This window comes from Cryptomeria japonica, chromosome 4, assembly GCF_030272615.1.
Source record: "Cryptomeria japonica chromosome 4, Sugi_1.0, whole genome shotgun sequence".
In the NCBI taxonomy this organism is placed as follows: domain Eukaryota; kingdom Viridiplantae; phylum Streptophyta; class Pinopsida; order Cupressales; family Cupressaceae; genus Cryptomeria; species Cryptomeria japonica.
Genome location: NC_081408.1, coordinates 589,747,075 through 589,764,710, shown reverse-complemented (window position 1 = coordinate 589,764,710; position 17,636 = coordinate 589,747,075). Strand labels below are relative to the sequence as shown.

General features: G+C 34.5%; 2 protein-coding genes across 2 annotated transcripts; both read left to right on the top strand.

Moving 5' to 3' along the window:
* The first annotated feature begins 933 nt into the window (after positions 1–933).
* Positions 934–5,329, top strand: LOC131050761 (cysteine-rich receptor-like protein kinase 6). Its single transcript, XM_059219964.1, is given in 8 exon segments — positions 934–2,736; positions 2,738–3,183; positions 3,331–3,459; positions 3,555–3,697; positions 3,802–4,012; positions 4,103–4,337; positions 4,442–4,592; positions 4,678–5,329. Coding segments are annotated over 8 exon segments (2,073 nt in total). The 5' UTR covers positions 934–2,356; the 3' UTR covers positions 5,056–5,329.
* Positions 5,330–10,295: 4,966 nt separating this feature from the next.
* On the top strand, positions 10,296–15,980 carry LOC131875218 (replication protein A 70 kDa DNA-binding subunit C-like). The gene is made up of 3 exons (XM_059219284.1): positions 10,296–10,424; positions 14,993–15,566; positions 15,727–15,980. The coding sequence occupies exons 1-3, from the start codon at positions 10,296–10,298 to the stop codon at positions 15,978–15,980; spliced, it is 957 nt and encodes a 318-aa protein (XP_059075267.1).
* The last annotated feature ends 1,656 nt before the right edge of the window (positions 15,981–17,636 follow it).

The following is a 17,636-nucleotide window of genomic DNA, read 5'->3' as shown; positions in this document are numbered from 1 at the left end:
CAAACCTCAGATAGCTTATAGCTTCATAAGATGCACATACAATTAAAATTTAGATTTAATGCATAAAACCATGACACACAAAAATTATGTGGAAAAATCCTTTCATTAAAAAACCTACCACACCAAAGCACATATCTTTTTGTATTACTATTAAAAGGTATTACAATGCAATGCACATAGTCTATGCTCTTGCAAGTGTCTTCAAAATTGTGATACAAATTCTAGAGTGAATCCAATAGCATAAAGCCTTCTCTAAACAATGCAAAATCAACTACATAAAATGACTAATTGATAAACATTCTATACATCTTCTTGGGCTCCCAAGGATGCCACATGTCATCTCCACAGTCTCTACATGCATGCAAACTTCTGACCGACAACTTTCATAGGTCCAAACCAACACATAAGGCAACCTGCCAATCTTGTAGCAACATGAAACAACATGCAAGGCTCCAAAATATTATTTAATGCAAATAATATTTAATTCTTACATGCTAGGCATCCCAATTAATGAATTCTAGCCAACTGCTAATTTAGAACTCTATATTGAACTCCTAGTCTATCAAAGTCGTCAAATTGGTCCCAGAAAGAATATTTCCAAAGATTACTCCAAAACATTACCACGTGTCACCATAGTGCTCATTTGAGAGGTTTTCACAAATGCTTCTCTCCAAATGAGCGTCATTGTGACAAGTGTCACAATTTTGCTCTTCGCACTTTACATGTAGAAGATCAACTTGACATCGAGCCCCACAATCTGTCTTAGTAATTTGGAGACTTATATTTTAACATTTAATAAATAAAATCAGCAACTTATGGACCATTAAATTAATTATTTAATCATGGGACTTACTAAGGTTGAGACACCTTAATCCCAACATAATAGAAACTAGGGTTTTAGAATAAAACCAATAATTATAAGGGTAGTGGATTATAAATGCTTTGTTGATTATTTATCATATAAGGGCAATGGGATCGTGAGAGAGATAAGATTATTAGAGTAGAATATATTTATGAGTACAATTGTTTGCAAATTAGAAGGAGAAATGATAGTTTGACTATACTTGAAACCATGGAAAGTATCTTGCGGCACATTGTATGATAGAGACTGTAGTTGGCTGAAAGTGATGCATGATGAAAAATGATAAGTGGTAAACAAAAGTATGAGAAATAATCCCCTACTCAAACTTCAATGAGTATTAACAAGATTCAATGTTGAGTGTGGTTTGTGCCAATGCAAGGTTTTGATGTGGCAGTTGGAACATGGAACAACACCCCCTCGAATTTTTAACATAAAATATGATTTTAATACATTAGTAAGGCACAATATATTTTCACAGGTCAAATATATGTGTATCAATATGAATATGAATATAAACATTTCTATATTTTTTATGGTCAGAACATATGTTCATCAAGGCAATAGAGAATCGTTTGGATGTCACTTCAAAATGATCACTTTTTGACCTACATACACATCTTTTGTGTTCATCATAACCACCCAAAAAATTGAAACAATAGTTTTAAGCTTTTAAATCACATACTAATAAACCAAAAATAAAAAATGTCAAAATTAGACATACCATTTAAAAACTTTAATAGACAAAATTAAATTAAGGTGGGTGGATGTTGAGATCCTTCCCCTATATGCTAGTTTAACTTACCAAAGAAAACCTAGGGGAAGTGCTCAAGTTACTATTCATGTTCCAATAATTGTTCGCTCCTTGCACACCCAACCCCCCAATTACTAACTTTAAAAAAAAAAAAAACTAAAAGCTCATTACTAAAGTTCACATGTACCAATAGCCACTTATTTTTTAGCTTTTTGAACCATATTTGGCCCATTTGTGCATCTTTATTGGTACCCATAGTGCAAGATTACTGGGGCATTTGTGCATAAGAATTGTCAATTTTAAGTGCATGGTTATTGGTACATCTTTAAGCAAGTATCAGGGCACACTTTGAAATGTGTACTTTTTGACCCTTGTGCCCATACCAGATCCCACAACATGCATTAAGATTCATTATAAAATGCTTGGAGTCCATGCACGCTGTCGGTACAGCAGTATTGTGAGCCATGTAGGAACTTTTTAAGGATGTTTCCTATCGAACATCCCTTACAAGGGAACGGTGTACTGCTGCTCCTTACAGCTGCCCATTTCCCTCGTCTTTAACTTCATGACTTGCCTGTGACTTTGTTTTACAAGTCAATAATGCCATTGTCATTGGTAAAACTCACCCAATCCCAGCGATCACGGCGATCTTGCGCATATATGTGTAGTTACGTTTGAGGCTTTTGTGAACGCAGAAGAAGACGAGGGCCAATTCTTCCTTTCCCAACCTCTGCAAAGGAACAATGTTTCTTCCTTTGCTGTTCCTGATGATTTTCCCTTTTTACCTCTGTGAGTACCGATGGTCTATCTGCGATAATTCCTCAACTTACACAGAGGGTAGTACATATTCCACAAACTTAAATCGAGTTATCAATGATCTGTCTCGCAGTGCACCTCAAAGTTCAGGGTTTAATACCTCTTCCCGTGGCCAATCTCCCAATAAAGTTTATGGCCTACTACAGTGTATGGGCAATATATCAGCAGCGAAATGCTCAAATTGTTCAATGGAGGCAAATAGCACTATTCAAGAAGTTTGCGGCAACGACATAGGTGGGCGAGTATGGATAGATTACTGCTTCTTGCGCTATGACAACTCCAATTTCATTTCAACATTAGATACCAGCTATTCTCTCCTGGCGAACGAGAAGACTGACAAAAAATACGCAGGATTTCATCTCCACGACCTCTGCTCTTCTTTCCAATTTGTCTGAAAAGGCTTACAGCCCTGCTAATAATCTATTTGCTGTTGGATCAGTCAATTATTCAACTTCGGATACGATATACGCCTTAGTTCAGTGCTGGAGAGATATATCAATCAAAGATTGTAGATCCTGTTTGTTTCAAGGAAGGCAACAGTTGGAGCAGTGCTGTTCTTCAAAGCAAGGAGCTCAGGCTTTGTCAGGGAGTTGCACAGTAAGATTTGAGATATACCCATTTGTTGAATTCGGAGATCCATCATCATCGCCCTCACCATCCCCTGAGGCTCCAGCACCACTTCCCGCAACACCCAAATTAAGCTCTCCGCCGGCAGCCCTTGGTCCTTCTAAGCCAAGTTCCCAGGCGAAATCAAGTAGTATCTCTGGCCACCTAATTTTATGTTTTTCTCAATTGTTTTCTTGAATATGGTTGTTACTTAGATAGGTTTACATTGGGTAGATGCTTAAAAGCACTCGATGTCTTCAATTTCATTTAATAACAATAAATAGGTGCTCTACAGAGAAATCCTCAAAAACATTACCAGTAGTACTGGGGCTTGTGTTAGGCGTGGTTATGGTGTTAATCATTTCTTTAATTGCTTTGAGAAAAAGAGCGAAATCTGTCATTTTGAGGAGGCCATTAAATCCAGGTACCCATCACGAAGGTGCTCTTTCCGATTTTAATATCTGGTTCTTGGTGTTATTGTTCGATCCTCTTAATCTTACCCGCTTTTCTATGCTACAGAGAGGCATACATTTTCTCCTCAATCCGGGTTACTTCAACAGGAACAACCTTTTATCTTTAGCTTAGAGGAACTTGCAGAAGCTACTGGAAATTTTCATGACAATAATAAACTTGGAGAAGGGGGTTTCGGTGCGGTATACAAGGTGGGACTATGCTATGCCCTTAACCTGAAGAAATTCTGTTCACATGGATCAGGAAGTCTGTTTAAATAGATATGCAGAGCTCTTATTCTGTTTTAATCTTTCAGGGAAGAACTAAGGACGGAAAGCAAATAGCAGTGAAAAAATTGTCTGCAAAGTCTAACCAAGGTAAGGTAGAATTTATGAACGAAGTGAAGCTCGTGGCCAATGTTCAGCACCGAAATCTTGTGAAGCTGGTGGGATGTTGCGCTGAGGGAGATGAAAGGTTGCTTGTTTATGAATACTTCCCCAACAAGAGCCTTGACACCTTTCTTTTTGGTAAATTTACGCCCAGCCCTTTATTTGCTCTTTAGTATTGTAGCTCTTGTTTGAAAAAGATGAGAGAAAGTTTTAGAGCTGGGGTTGCAGATCCAGAAAAGCGCAGACAGCTGGATTGGGAAAAGCGTTATAACATTATTATTGGAATTGCCCGTGGCCTTCTTTATCTGCATGAGGATTCACAGATGAGAATTATTCACAGAGATATTAAAGCGAATAATATTTTGCTTGATGACAAGCTCAATCCAAAGGTAGCTGATTTTGGCCTTGCCAAATTTTTTGCTGAAGATGAGTCGCATATACAAACACGAGTTGCAGGCACATAGTAAGTATCATAAGATGTTCTATGTAGCATTTCTGATTTTAATTGATGCAGCCAAAAGGATTTCTAAAAGAGTGAACTGAATGTTAATGTGGTGCTCGCTGCAGTGGTTACATGGCTCCAGAGTATGCAATGCGAGGGCAGCTTTCTGTGAAAGCCGATGTTTATAGCTTCGGAGTTCTACTGCTTGAGATTGTGAGTGGAAGAAAAAACACAGAGAACCATTTACCCCAGGGGATGCAATATTTATTAGAATGGGTGAGAAGCTCAGTTTCCCATCTTTCATTCTCTCTTTGGCGATGTTTTTGCCCCAAATTTACTGAATTGATAATGTGTGATGTAGGCCTGGAGACTTTACAAAGGGGGAAATATTATGAGCATAGTTGATTCAACAGTATCAGAAAGATGCCCTGAGGAGCAGGCATTGAGATGCATTCATGTTGGGTTTGTATGTGTTCAAGCTGATGCAGCACTTCGTCCACCCATCTCTAATGTTATGATGATGATCTCCAACAGTTCAGTGACACTACCAAACCCAACAAAGCCTGCTTTCCTAAGTAGTACCGAGAGCCATGCTTCAAAATTAAGATCAAAGTCAAGCTCAGGGGATGAGGAAATTGACAAGGAAATGGCATCGCAGACATTTGAGACGACGACTGCATTTGCACCAAGTGTTCATTCAGTAAATGAAACCTCACTCACTGAAATGGGTCCAAGGTGAGCCTAAATAAACGGGGACACAGGATTCTATGTGCAGAAATGAAACCCTGCCTCCATTCGCACTCTTCTGACCAGTCAATACTCAGCTATCACTCCGTCTTTTCACCTATGCTCAAATAATCTGTGTAAGATGTAAATTCATTGTCAGTTTTTTTTTTTTTAATTGAATCAAGCTGTAATGGAAAGATTGCATCTTAGAAGGAATCAAGAATAAAGTCCAAAAAAGAAGAGGCATAAATAATATCAGCTCTGAAGGAGCATTGGTATTGCATATACACCGTTGCGTACAAGAGTTTTATCCGAGTCGAGTTAATATGTTTTAAGAGTTTGGTATACATATATTCATATAAAGTTTAGTAGGACCAACTTATCTACAATTTATCACAACATTACAGCCCACCATAGGTTGAAAGTGGATTGTCAGGTGAGTGCGTGGCCACAATAAATTGTGGTTGTATCAGTATTCAGATTTTATATCATATCAGATAATTATCTTTTTGGGCTCTTTTTTTATATTACATTTAGAAATTGGAGAGTTTGAATCTTAGTAGATGATATAATCAAAGAATACATCAATTGAATGACAAATATTCAAAAAATTCATGTATATTTTATAATATTTTATTAATGTACTTCAAACTTTTAAAATTATGTTTCAAATGAAAATAAAAATTTTGTATTATGATTAACTAATATTAATCAATTGCAAAATTATATTAAATTAATAATATAACATAGTAATTAATATAAGAGTTAATTATGTTAGAAATCCAAACAATTAGAATCACTCAGGGTTAAGCTTCCAAAGAAAGTTACAGATCTAGTTTTCCTAAAATATGTAGAGACTGCCATTTGATCCCGTTGGCTCTCTTCATTTAGAGTGTAACATCTTCCCACTCCATTAGCTCTCTTTTTAGCCTCCTTTGATCTGCAACATTCCATCTTTCTATTCCATGAGTTTTCTATCATCTTGATGATGGATCACCTAGTGTGATCCGAAACATTGATACAAAAAAAACATACAAAGTTAGCATTTAATAGTACTAACTACTATGGAGTGTTGAAAACTAATGTTCTTAATTTTAGTTCTATATTTAATAAATGTTATGATAGATGGAGAAATTAGCATTTTTATGGCAATAGAAGATTAGGCATTATTAAATGAAATTATTAAAATAAAATAAAAATGTAATTTATTTTGGTCAAGATTTACCTTTGTAGTTTTAAATTTTATATTTGTAAAAATAATTAATATGATAAATTAAATCTCTTCATCATGAATCAGATCTATTTGAAATGTAACAATTAGAATATGACTATTTCATCTTGTTGTACCTATGTTTAAAGTAAGGTGGTGTTGAGAGATGCTATTTGAAAACTTGATGCAAGCTCTATGAGGTCGTTCAATTGAACAAACAACCAACCAAAATACTCTAGAACAAATATCCAATCCTACATCTTAAAATAACTAATAGAAAAAATAAATCCAACCACAACACCATTATCCACACAAAAAGAGTAAATTAACTTAATTTCTAAGAATTATACTAACATAAGATACATTAAGAAAAACAAGTACATTCACAAACACCTTTATTGAATATTTAGATCAAGAAAAAAATGTTTGTATGCACAAAATAAAATAGCTTCTAATATCACTAAGTTTATATTCCATAAATCCTTTTAATTTTTAATCCATTTCATAAGCTTATACATTCTAGAAAAGAAAAAAGATAACACAACAAGAACAAGTTTTTTCTCCCCTTTTTAACACTCTATTTTCCTTGATTTGGTTGCCTTTAACCTTTATGTTGTTTCCTCCTTTCAATGTAGTCCTTCCTATTCTCTTCCCCTTCCTCCTTTCAATGTAGTCACTTCTATTCTCCCCCCACTTGAATATGATTGGTATTTTTTTTAGTCTTTCACAAGATCCCCAAAATGATTTTTTTCTATTTGCATAATGGTGTATAAAAAAGATTATGAAAGTTTTCAAGAATTGAGGGAGTCCAGAACAAACAAATGAATAAAAACAGTAAATCAAAACAATTGTTAAAATATATTCAGAAGATGTTCTTGTATCAAATTTTCTTCTAACAAATTTTTATCCTTTAATTAAACTTCTCAAAACTCTTGAAAATGTGTGTGTGTGTGTGTGTATGTGTGTGCGTGCGCGTGTATGTATATGCGTATGTATATGTGTGTGTGTGTGTGTGTGTGTGTGTGTGTGTGTGTGTGTGTGTGTGTGTGTGTGTGTGTGTGTGTGTGTGTGTGTGTGTGTGTGTGTCTTAAGCTCTAAAAAATCTTTTGTCAGAAAATGAAGTGTCATAGAAAAAGACTTGAATATTGAATCTTCTTGGTACACAAAATGACTTACATTAAATGATGACTCATCAATAAAACTGAGTTGATCAAAATCTAAACTATGGAATTTTAAAATAGTAAGAAGTATTATATAGAAAAACTTGTACTATTGAATCTTCTTGATAGATAAATTGAATTATACTAAATGCTTCACCATCAAAAATCAATTGATATCATCAAAATATTAGAGTAGCTCCAAAAAAATTAATTAGAAAATGAAATACCATAAAAAAAGTCTTGAATACTTAATCTTCTTGATAGATAAATTGGCTTCCACTAAATGACTCACTAGTAATAATCAATTTAAAATGGAAACCAATATCATGAGAAAAAAATACATAGAAAAAAAAATCTAAGATCATGGAAACTAATTCAAAACTAAGATCCACATCATAGAAAAGAAATCTTGGATACTAAATTTTCTTGACAGATAAATTGACTTACATCAAATGACTCGCCAATAAAAAATCAATTCAAATCTAAGATTGTGGTTTCTTCTTTGATTGATGAAGCAACACCTTTTAGTAGTCAATGCTCGTTACGATGTCATTTTATAGAACACTAAATCAATAGTAAGAAGTATTCTAGAATTTTTTTATTATTATAGAATCTTCTTGATAGATAAATTGAATTACACTAAATAACTCGCCAATAAAAATCAACTGATATCACCAAAATATTAGACCAGCTCCAAAAAGATTTAATTAGAAAATGAAATATCATAAAAAAAAATCTTCAATACTTAATCTTCTTGTTAGATAAATTGACTTCCATTGAATAACTCACCAATACAAATCAATTAAATTTTATACCAAAAAAATATCATAGAAAAGTCTTGAATACAAAATCAATTCAAAACTAAGATCTATACCATAGAAAAAAAATCTTGAATACCATACATTGATTTCTACTTCATCGTAACTTTCCACGATAAAAAGAAATCCAATAGGTAGAATAATTTGGCTACTAGCGCAAGTTATTTGTAATGATAACCATTTGAATGTTATGAGTGATTTTTATGCACCTAGTCAACAACGAATAAATGGAAAGAAAGCAAATAAAACAAAACTTATTTTCACATTAGGATCCGAATAGCTCAATCCTCATTATATAGAAGAGTTTTAATTTTTTGTCATGTTGAATATGTTTCCGTTGGCTCATTTACATTTACCTAAACAAGCAAGGTGGTAAGGTTGAAAACGTAGAAGTGAATACTACTTAATTGTGAAGAGTTAAAACAAAATATAATTAATAGATTAATTATATTATATTGGTAATAATTACGCTGATAGGTTTTTAGTGGGGGCTTTTTGCGCATTGAAGTGTAAGACAATCCGGTAACTGTTGCTTTCCAGTGACCGGTTACTTTTACCGACGAGCGACAGGTGGCTTCTTGGTTGTTTGGACAATCCGACGACTGTTGCTTTCCGATGACTGGTCACTTTTCCCAGTGAGCGTTAGGTGGCTTCTTGGCTGTTTGGCTTAGATTTTGACGCGTGTCCTTTGCACGAATCTCAAAGAAGTGGCGAACGGTAATTGATGGGTTGTGCTATGTTTGGTTTTCATTTCCCATTATCATTTCAAATGCTTTTGGTTTGCAAGTTTTGGTTTATTAGGGTTCCATCTATCGTTTAGTCTGTGCATTTGGTGAGTGTGTGCATTCGTCTGCAAGTTTTGGCTTGATTAAGGTTCTGTTTGGCATTCGTTGAGTGCAGGCTTGGGCTGCGTGTGCATTTGGTGAATACATTAGAGCAGTTGCAGGGGACCTATTTGGACCATGTAGAAAGGTTTTTGTTTGTTTAAAATGTCATGTTTTTTGGTGTTTTGATTACGCTTTTTTTGTTGATTAGGGTTCTTGGGCGTAGGCTCAGTGCAAACCTTTGCAAGTTTTTGCTTGATTAGTGTTTTGTTTGGTGTTCGCTGAGTGTTGAATGCATTAGACCACGTGGAGGTGTGGCGAATAGTAACTGATGGGTTGTGCTTTGCTTGGTTTTCATTTCCCATTATCATTTCAAATATTTTTGGTCAGCAAGTTTTGGTTTGTTTAGGGTTCCATTTGTTGTTCGGTCTATGTATTTGGTGAGTGGTGCATCCATCTACAAGTTTTGGCTTGATTAAGGTTCTGTTTGGTGTTTGTTGAGTGCAGGCTTGGGTTGTGAGTGCATTTGGTGAATGCATTAGAGCGGTTGCAGGTGACCTATTTTGATCATGTAGAAAGGTTTTTGTTTGTTTAATGTCATATTTTTTGGTGTTTTGATTACGATTTTTTTGTTGATTAGGGTTCTTGGGCTTTGGCTCGGTACAAACCTCTACAAGTTTTCACTTGATTAGGGTTATGTTTGGTGTTCGCTAAGTGCTGAATGCATTAGACTATGTGGAGGTGAGTTATTTTGACCACCTACAAAGGTTTTTTTACTGTAATGTTAACATATTTTCCACCGCCTCGAAAGGTTTAATTTCTTATTTAAGGGTCCTCTGCAATTTTCCTGTCTGTTTTTTTATTAGGGAATCAAATCAATTTCTGTAATTTTCTTCTCTTTTGTTGTCTGGTCCTCATTTCCATGTGAATTGTTTTTGCTCTACAAGTTTTCAGTTGATTAGGGTTTAGTTTGGTGGTTGTCGTCGGCAGTGAATTAGTCCTTGCATTCTTCAACAATGTTCTACTTTATTTTGGAATTGGTCGCCTTTTTCTCCTCTATTCTTACCTTTTTCGGGGTAAAAAGGGGCAGTAAACCCCCAAAAAAACTAGAATATTGAATATGCGTTTACTAATATGCAAGGTAACATGTTTTAATGATATTTGAGAATTTTCTTAATGATGTGTTTTCACTTGTGGGTTCCCACAGAATAGTGACACAAATAATTGAACAAAATTTTACAATGAATAGAGGGATCCAAGAAAGAGAGGATGTTAACACTGTCATGAGGAAGCTTTTGGAAGAGAGCAACATGATAAAGGATAACCTCAGAAGGGTTGTTGATCAGCTGGAACGTAGAATGGCCAGGCAGGTTAGAACCCCTCCTATTGTTGCCAGTCTTGTTTCCACCATTCCTAGTATGGGGGATGATGATGATAGTATTAACGAACTCAGTCTCCAGCCTCTTCCTATACCCACTATTGAATAGCTAATTGATCCGATAGGTGTTTTTGAGCTAGGAGATAAGATTCTTAAGTGGAATGATAATCAAGATGGGTGGGTTGCATGGGTAGATACTGATTAGAGTTATTTAGACACTGTCTCATTGGTTTAGTTCTTATTTTGATAATATTTTGATAATTGAAGTGATCTTCATACTTTTCATACTCCATTCTTATATGTAGAACCCATAAATCGGTACTGTGATTTTTTGTCTTGGTGTATTTATTATAATTAACATAAAAGAACTATCCACACGACACTGTGTTGTTTCTATTTTGGTTTACTTTACTCTGTTTTGGGTTTCCTTTTGGTTCATTGTATGTTTTACAACGAATGTTGACATTTTCTTTGTTTATAGAGAAATACGAATACATAGTATTGTACTCTATATAAAAGGATAGGAATATATATATATAAAGAAATACAAAAAATACATATATTAACACATATATGAAGTGTTGAATATGAACACATATATTAAGACATATATGAACACATAAATGGATAGCCATTACATGGAAAAAATTACAAATTGTGTCAAAATTACACTAAGAAAACTTTTGTAGCCGGTCAAAATAGCTTGCTATGAAACCTTAGATACGATTAACAAAGTAATTTATTGCACTTCGGATTTTTGTTGAGTCATTTTTTCTTAGAACATACCCTCTTATGTATGACATCATTCTGATGTATTGGATTATTTAAGCTAAATAATTGTAAGATCATATGCTTTGGGTGTTTATAAGTAGCTATAAGATATGTTAAAACAATTAGCAAATGTTTTTTCTCACTTTAATGGTGTATAGTTAGGTATATTAATTTATGTTTTACATGACTGTCTAAGTGTATAATTTTAAGGAGTTGAAGTATTTTTACACAAATTTTAAATTATAGGAAAAGGATAATTTGAATTCTTTTTCTATTTTAGTGGAGTGGCTATTATTTAGAAATTTTCTAGTCGTAAGATAGAAGCAATTACCATTGTGTATGGTGAAAATGGATACAATAATAACAATATTGAAAGGCTAAATGAATTCAACCACAAAACCCTAGCCTAACAATGAACAAAGATCCACCATAACATATGAAGATTACCTAAGACAATGCAAATAACTCAAAATCACAAAGATTATACCAATCACATGTCCAATAGGGTTTTGATCTCCATTCTTCCTATCTCCATTGATCTTGCTTGATATATTTGCTCTCAGATTTTTATATGCACAAGAGCTCAACAAAGAACGGAATGTGGTTGCAAGTAGGATCGTAGTGTAGCCAAGTACTCCAAAATCAGTCATTAGGGTTTGACAATGAAGAAAGCATCTCCTTAAATAGAAGACACTATATGAAATGGAGGGATAAGATTGAGAGGTGTAAAAGGAGGTCGGCTATGATTAGAGGGTAGGTAAAAGAAATAATAAAATAATGAAAGGGGTAGGTAGTGTATGAATTAAGAGATGAATGACATGTGTCATGTGTAGAAAAGGTTAATGAATTAATTAAATAAATAAAGATTTATTAATTAATAGAAGAATAAGACAATTAAATAAATAAAAGTATTTATTTAATTTAGGAAAAGGATAATTTAAATAAATAACTGTATTTATTTAAATGAGAAATAAGGCTAGAAGAGGATAAATGAATTAATTAAATAAATAAAGATTTATTTAATTAATAGAAGAATTAGGCTTAGATAATTAAATAAATAAAATATTTATTTAATTAGACTGGACAATTTTAGGTGTCTACAACCATTAATGTTAGATACAATACCCGTCACAATTTCGCTTCTTAGCTGAAAGCTATCCTAGGTTTTATACTTTTATGGTATGCTCTATAAGCAATGTAACCTTGTTTGCCTAAGCAAAAGAAACACAAATATGAATCTACTACTAAGACCAGTGTGCTTTATAACAACGTATGACTCTGAATCTGTTTGGACACATATATCTATATATACAATGAAGTCTGGATGAATACCTGATATAACCTTGCATAATTCTCTCATCTTTTTAGTAATTGACAGAGAGCAAGTCCTGGAATGAAGTCAACCAGTTTCTCAAAACCTGTCAAAACATTCAAAACTGCATCAAGGGGAGCTTCCACTTTAATTTTTGCACTTATCTTCCTTTGATTTTCCCATTATTTTCAATACTGATCTTTCCTTGAAATGTTGAGTACGAGTTCGGGTCTTCCTTAGAATCTTTCACTGCTCTGTAAATTGTATTGGATTTTCTCAACCTTAACAATTGAGAAGGCATAAATTGTAAGTGTCCATTGAGAGACGAGGATTTGAGATTAAAATGAGAAATGTGTATATAATTAATAGTTTTGGAGGGGGAGACATGCACTTTGATCATCGAAAATCTTAAGTAGTCCATCTTAATTGAATTAGAATGTGGCGCATTTGGGTGCCCTTCATACGACTATACTGAATAGTTTTTATATTGAAATTGGTACCAAATGATATGGAAATACATGAGATATAAACGTGGAACAATATCTACAACAAGCTTCTGATACACCTCCCAATGAGTTTGTAATTAAGGCGATTATTAAAAGAAATGGGTGTGCAATTTTCGTGTGTTTTGGTTTCCATTCCACATTTTTGTGTGCATTGTTTTTGGTCTGCAAGTTTTTGGTTCATTAAGGTTTAGTTTGGTGGTTGTCCCAGGCACATAATTTCTCAATCCATTATGTCGTTCTATGTCTTATAATAAGGAAATTTGCAACCTCCTTACATTGTGTTTGTTAATAGGGTCAAAATTAACTTAATTGTGCAAGGCAACATACCAGTCCAGATGACAACACTCCTTTCCTCACAGTAAAACTGAAATCATTTTTCCACTGAAATTCAGGTAATCCGTCCTTCTCTTCCGATGTGCATCTATCTTCTATGAAAACAAAATGCCTTATTTTCTGTGGTTAAATAAAAAATACAAAATTATGTCCATATCAGTAAGTTATTGATTTATGCACATGTCTTTATCTGTGAATAGCTAAGTTGTTTCTAACAGCAACTTGTGCAATAATCAATTTTTAGAAAAATTAAAACATATGCTTACGAAATATTATAAGATATTGTTAATAAATGTGTACTCTTATGCACGTTTAGTGCTCCCATAGAAGAGCCTTCCTCTCAAATTTAAAGATCTCGTTTCAATATGTCATCTCCATCAGCGCCCTCTGAATCTTCATAGCAGTCTGCAACAGACTCTTCAGTAAGCTGATACATTCTGCCTTTTCAGAACCCCAACTTTGCGGTCATTACTTTCATAATATCCCTCATTCGTAAAATTTTTTTAATTGATTGCATGCCTTTCATTTGTACATGCTCTTTGTTTTCTATCATATAGAAATATAGTTATGCATTCTTTAATCGATGCTTTTCTATACCATTGTCGCATTCAATGGTTCAAGATTCTTTAATTGCATGCATTCCAAAAAAATCAAATGTATGTGAAGGGATGGTCATATATATTTCTTACTACCCCTTCATATTAAGTCCCCAGTGTTGATAAATTATCTTTTTGTAGGCACTTGCCAAAGAGTGTTTCCCCACCCCATGTGCAATTCAATCTATCAATGCTGGAGATGACCTTTTTTCAGCATTGCTCCAGGTTTTGTCATTCCAAAAAATGCAGGGTGTCGAAGATGACACACACAGATATAAACTTGTGTGATCTGATGGCACATACATGCAGCTAGCAATTCTGCCACCTAAGTATGCAGACCTGATACTTTCAGACACTCTAAAAATAGGTTCTATAGTTCTCTTAACAAGTTACACTTGCAGATATGTATGGAACACAAGGTAGGAAAGGTAATATGTTTATAAAAATATCCTTCTTTGATATTGAATACTTTGTTGCAACAAACTTCACAAACTTAAACAAAACTATTTTCATTTTATAGGACTATTATAATACTTAGTCTAGAGGTCAAACAAAGTAACTGTCAATTTTTTGGTAAACCTGCATACCTATTCAAAGAACATCAACCAGAATTATTGGGCCAAGAAACACCTTCATCCTCTAAACGTTCCCTTCAGTTTGGTAGTGCACTACCATTTCCACAAAGAATGACCTCTGATAACATAAGCCCTATCAAAAGTTTAAATCCCTACCAAAACAAATGGACAATCAAAGGGAAAAGTCACCGACAAACGCCAAATACGTTCATATAGTACACCTACCAAGAATGGGAAAGTCTTCATCTTTGACATTGTATACACCGAGGGTTGTGAGGTTAGGGTCACATGCTTCGAACAAATAGCTCAACTACATTATGATTGTGTTGAGGTGGGTGCTCACTATGCCATTTTAAAGGGCTCAGGAGGTGAACACAAAATATGATAAATTAAACAGTCATCTAGAGATCTTCTTATCTGATGCTTCAATATTGAAACATTTCACCTCTGATGTTGATTTTTCTCAGAGCCACTCCTCTTTCACCCCAACTAGTGAAGTGATTCAGTTGACTAATAATATATTGGTTGACATCGTCGGTGTTGTTGTCTATGTTGGAGATGTCGCAATTCATAGAAAGGATGGTAGTCAAACTAAGAAGCAGATTGTTAAAATTAATGATCTGTCCAGTTTCACAATTGATATCAATCTATGGGGGCCAACATCCGGACAAAGAGGCCATGACTTAAAAAATATGTTATCCCCTGATGTTGTTCTTATCCTTGTTGTAAGCAATGGTCGTGTAGGGTACTTTAATAGGAAGGTTGTCAATATGACATTTGCAACAACACTACATATTAATCCTCCTTTCCCAGAGGCAGAACCCCTCATGCTAAGAGGATCTCTTCCATTGCATCCTCATGATTTCTCTTCGGGATTTACTCATATTGATGGAAGATACAACAGGATGACTATTGCATCGATCCGTGAACGCATGAGTGCTATACTAGAAACAATTCAAACCACTATGGTTGATGTTATTAGATTTGTGAACGTAACAAATGATGACTTCTATTATGCAACTTGTCCACTGAAAGTTAATGGTAAACTTTGCAAAAAAAAATGCACTCAATAGGCTGATGATTCATGGTTTTGTCCTAGATGTCAAATGAGCATGGCAAAATGTAATTACAATTACCTTTTACCAGTGAAACTGCAAGATGCAACATGAACTATTTTGGGAAACTACTTTTGATGAGGCAGGAATAGATTTGATAAAAAGAACTACAAAAGAGCTTTACATGCTCCAAAATGATGTCAGCATAACATTGACACCTTGTGTTGTCATTAATACAGTTGTTTCGCATCGCTACATGTTCACTCTGTTGGTTTGTACTGACACATACAATTTTGAGCCTAAGTTGAAGGTTGCAATTAACAAGGTCTATGAGGTTGATTATATAGCTGAGTGCAATGCTTTACTTGTAGATATTGCTCACCTCTCTGCCCAACCTTAGCTCTATAATGCACCTCTTGGCTATTTAAAATACTTTGCTCTCATATAAGACTTATCACATTTCCTCTTTTGCATTTTTACATGTTTTATATGCATACAATCTTTCTAGATTATAGACAATTATATGACAATCATTATAATGATAGATAACCAATATGTTTCTAAAATTTTGAAGGCATTGAAGACAATGCCTAACATTTTTGGTTCTGATGACGTTTGTTAATAGTTAGCCGCACTTTACAGGTCTTTTCATTCACCTAAGATACGTATGCAAATGCATTCACTAAAATCTTTTCTATGTTCAGTTACACATATGTACCCATACAATCATAGCCATTCCAAGTGTTGGACTCATTCCTATTCTGATGATAGCCTTGTTTGTTTGTTTTCATATGTGTAGCTGCATATATGTTTGATTCTTCCTTATAATTGTTTGTGTCCTTTTATAAATTCCATATCTTGCTAAAGACTTGCCTTACTGCAACAAATGTTTCATATGTGCACATACACATATGGAGGCATATGGGTGTAGACAAAATAGGTCTTCAAGCCCACAAGCTTATATGGACACACACATGTATTGTTACCTATAAGGTTATGTGTTTGTATATGCTAATTGGTATTCCTTTCATTCTTAAAATATCTACAAGTTTATTTGCATGCCTCCATGTGTATATGTGCATATATTTTTGGTTCTGATGCCTTCCTAAAGGCGTCCCTTTGTACAAAAAGGGTTTCATATGTGCACATACACATATGCAGGTGTAATAGTGTAGACAAAATAGGTGTTTAACCAAACAAGCTTATATCTACACAGAATTCTGTAGTTAGTTGTGCCTTTGTATGTTCATATAAGCTTGTCACTATTCCTTTCATTCCTATGTTGTCTGCACCTTGTTTATATACAATCTAGCGACTGTTGCTTTCTGGTGACTGGTCACTTTTCCCAGCGAGCGGTAGGTGGCTTATTGGTTGTTTGGCTTAGATTTTGACGTGTGTCCCTTGCACAAATCTCGGAGAAGTGGCGAACAGTAAGTGATGGGTTGTGCTTTGTTTGTTTTTCATTTTCCATTATCATTTCAAATGTTTTTGGTCTGCAAGTTTTAGTTTGTTTAGGGTTCCATCTACCGTTTGGTTTGTGTATTTGGTGAGTGTGTGCATTCATCTGCAAGTTTTGGCTTGATTAAGGTTCTGTTTAGCATTTGTTGAGTGTAGGCTTGGGCTGCAAGTGCATTAGAGCGATTGCAGGTGACCTATTTTGACCGCATAGAAATGTTTTTATTTGTTTAATGTCATTTTTTTGGTGTTTTGATTACGGTTTTTTTGTTGATTAAGGTTCTTGGGTGTTGGCTCGGTGCAAACCTCTACAAGTTTTTGCTTGATTAGGGTTTTGTTTGGTGTTCGCTGAGTGCTAAATGCATTAGACGGCGTGGAGGTGTGGCGAATGGTAACTGTTGGGTTGTGCTTTGTTTGGTTTTCATTTCCCATTATCATTTCGAATGTTTTCAGTCTGCAAGTTTTGGTTTGTTTAGGGTTCCATCTGCCATTCGGTCTATGCATTTGGTGAGTGTGTGTATCCGTCTGCAAGCTTATATGTATGCACACATGTATAGTTACATATAACTTTCTATGTTTGTATACGCTTATTGGTATTCCT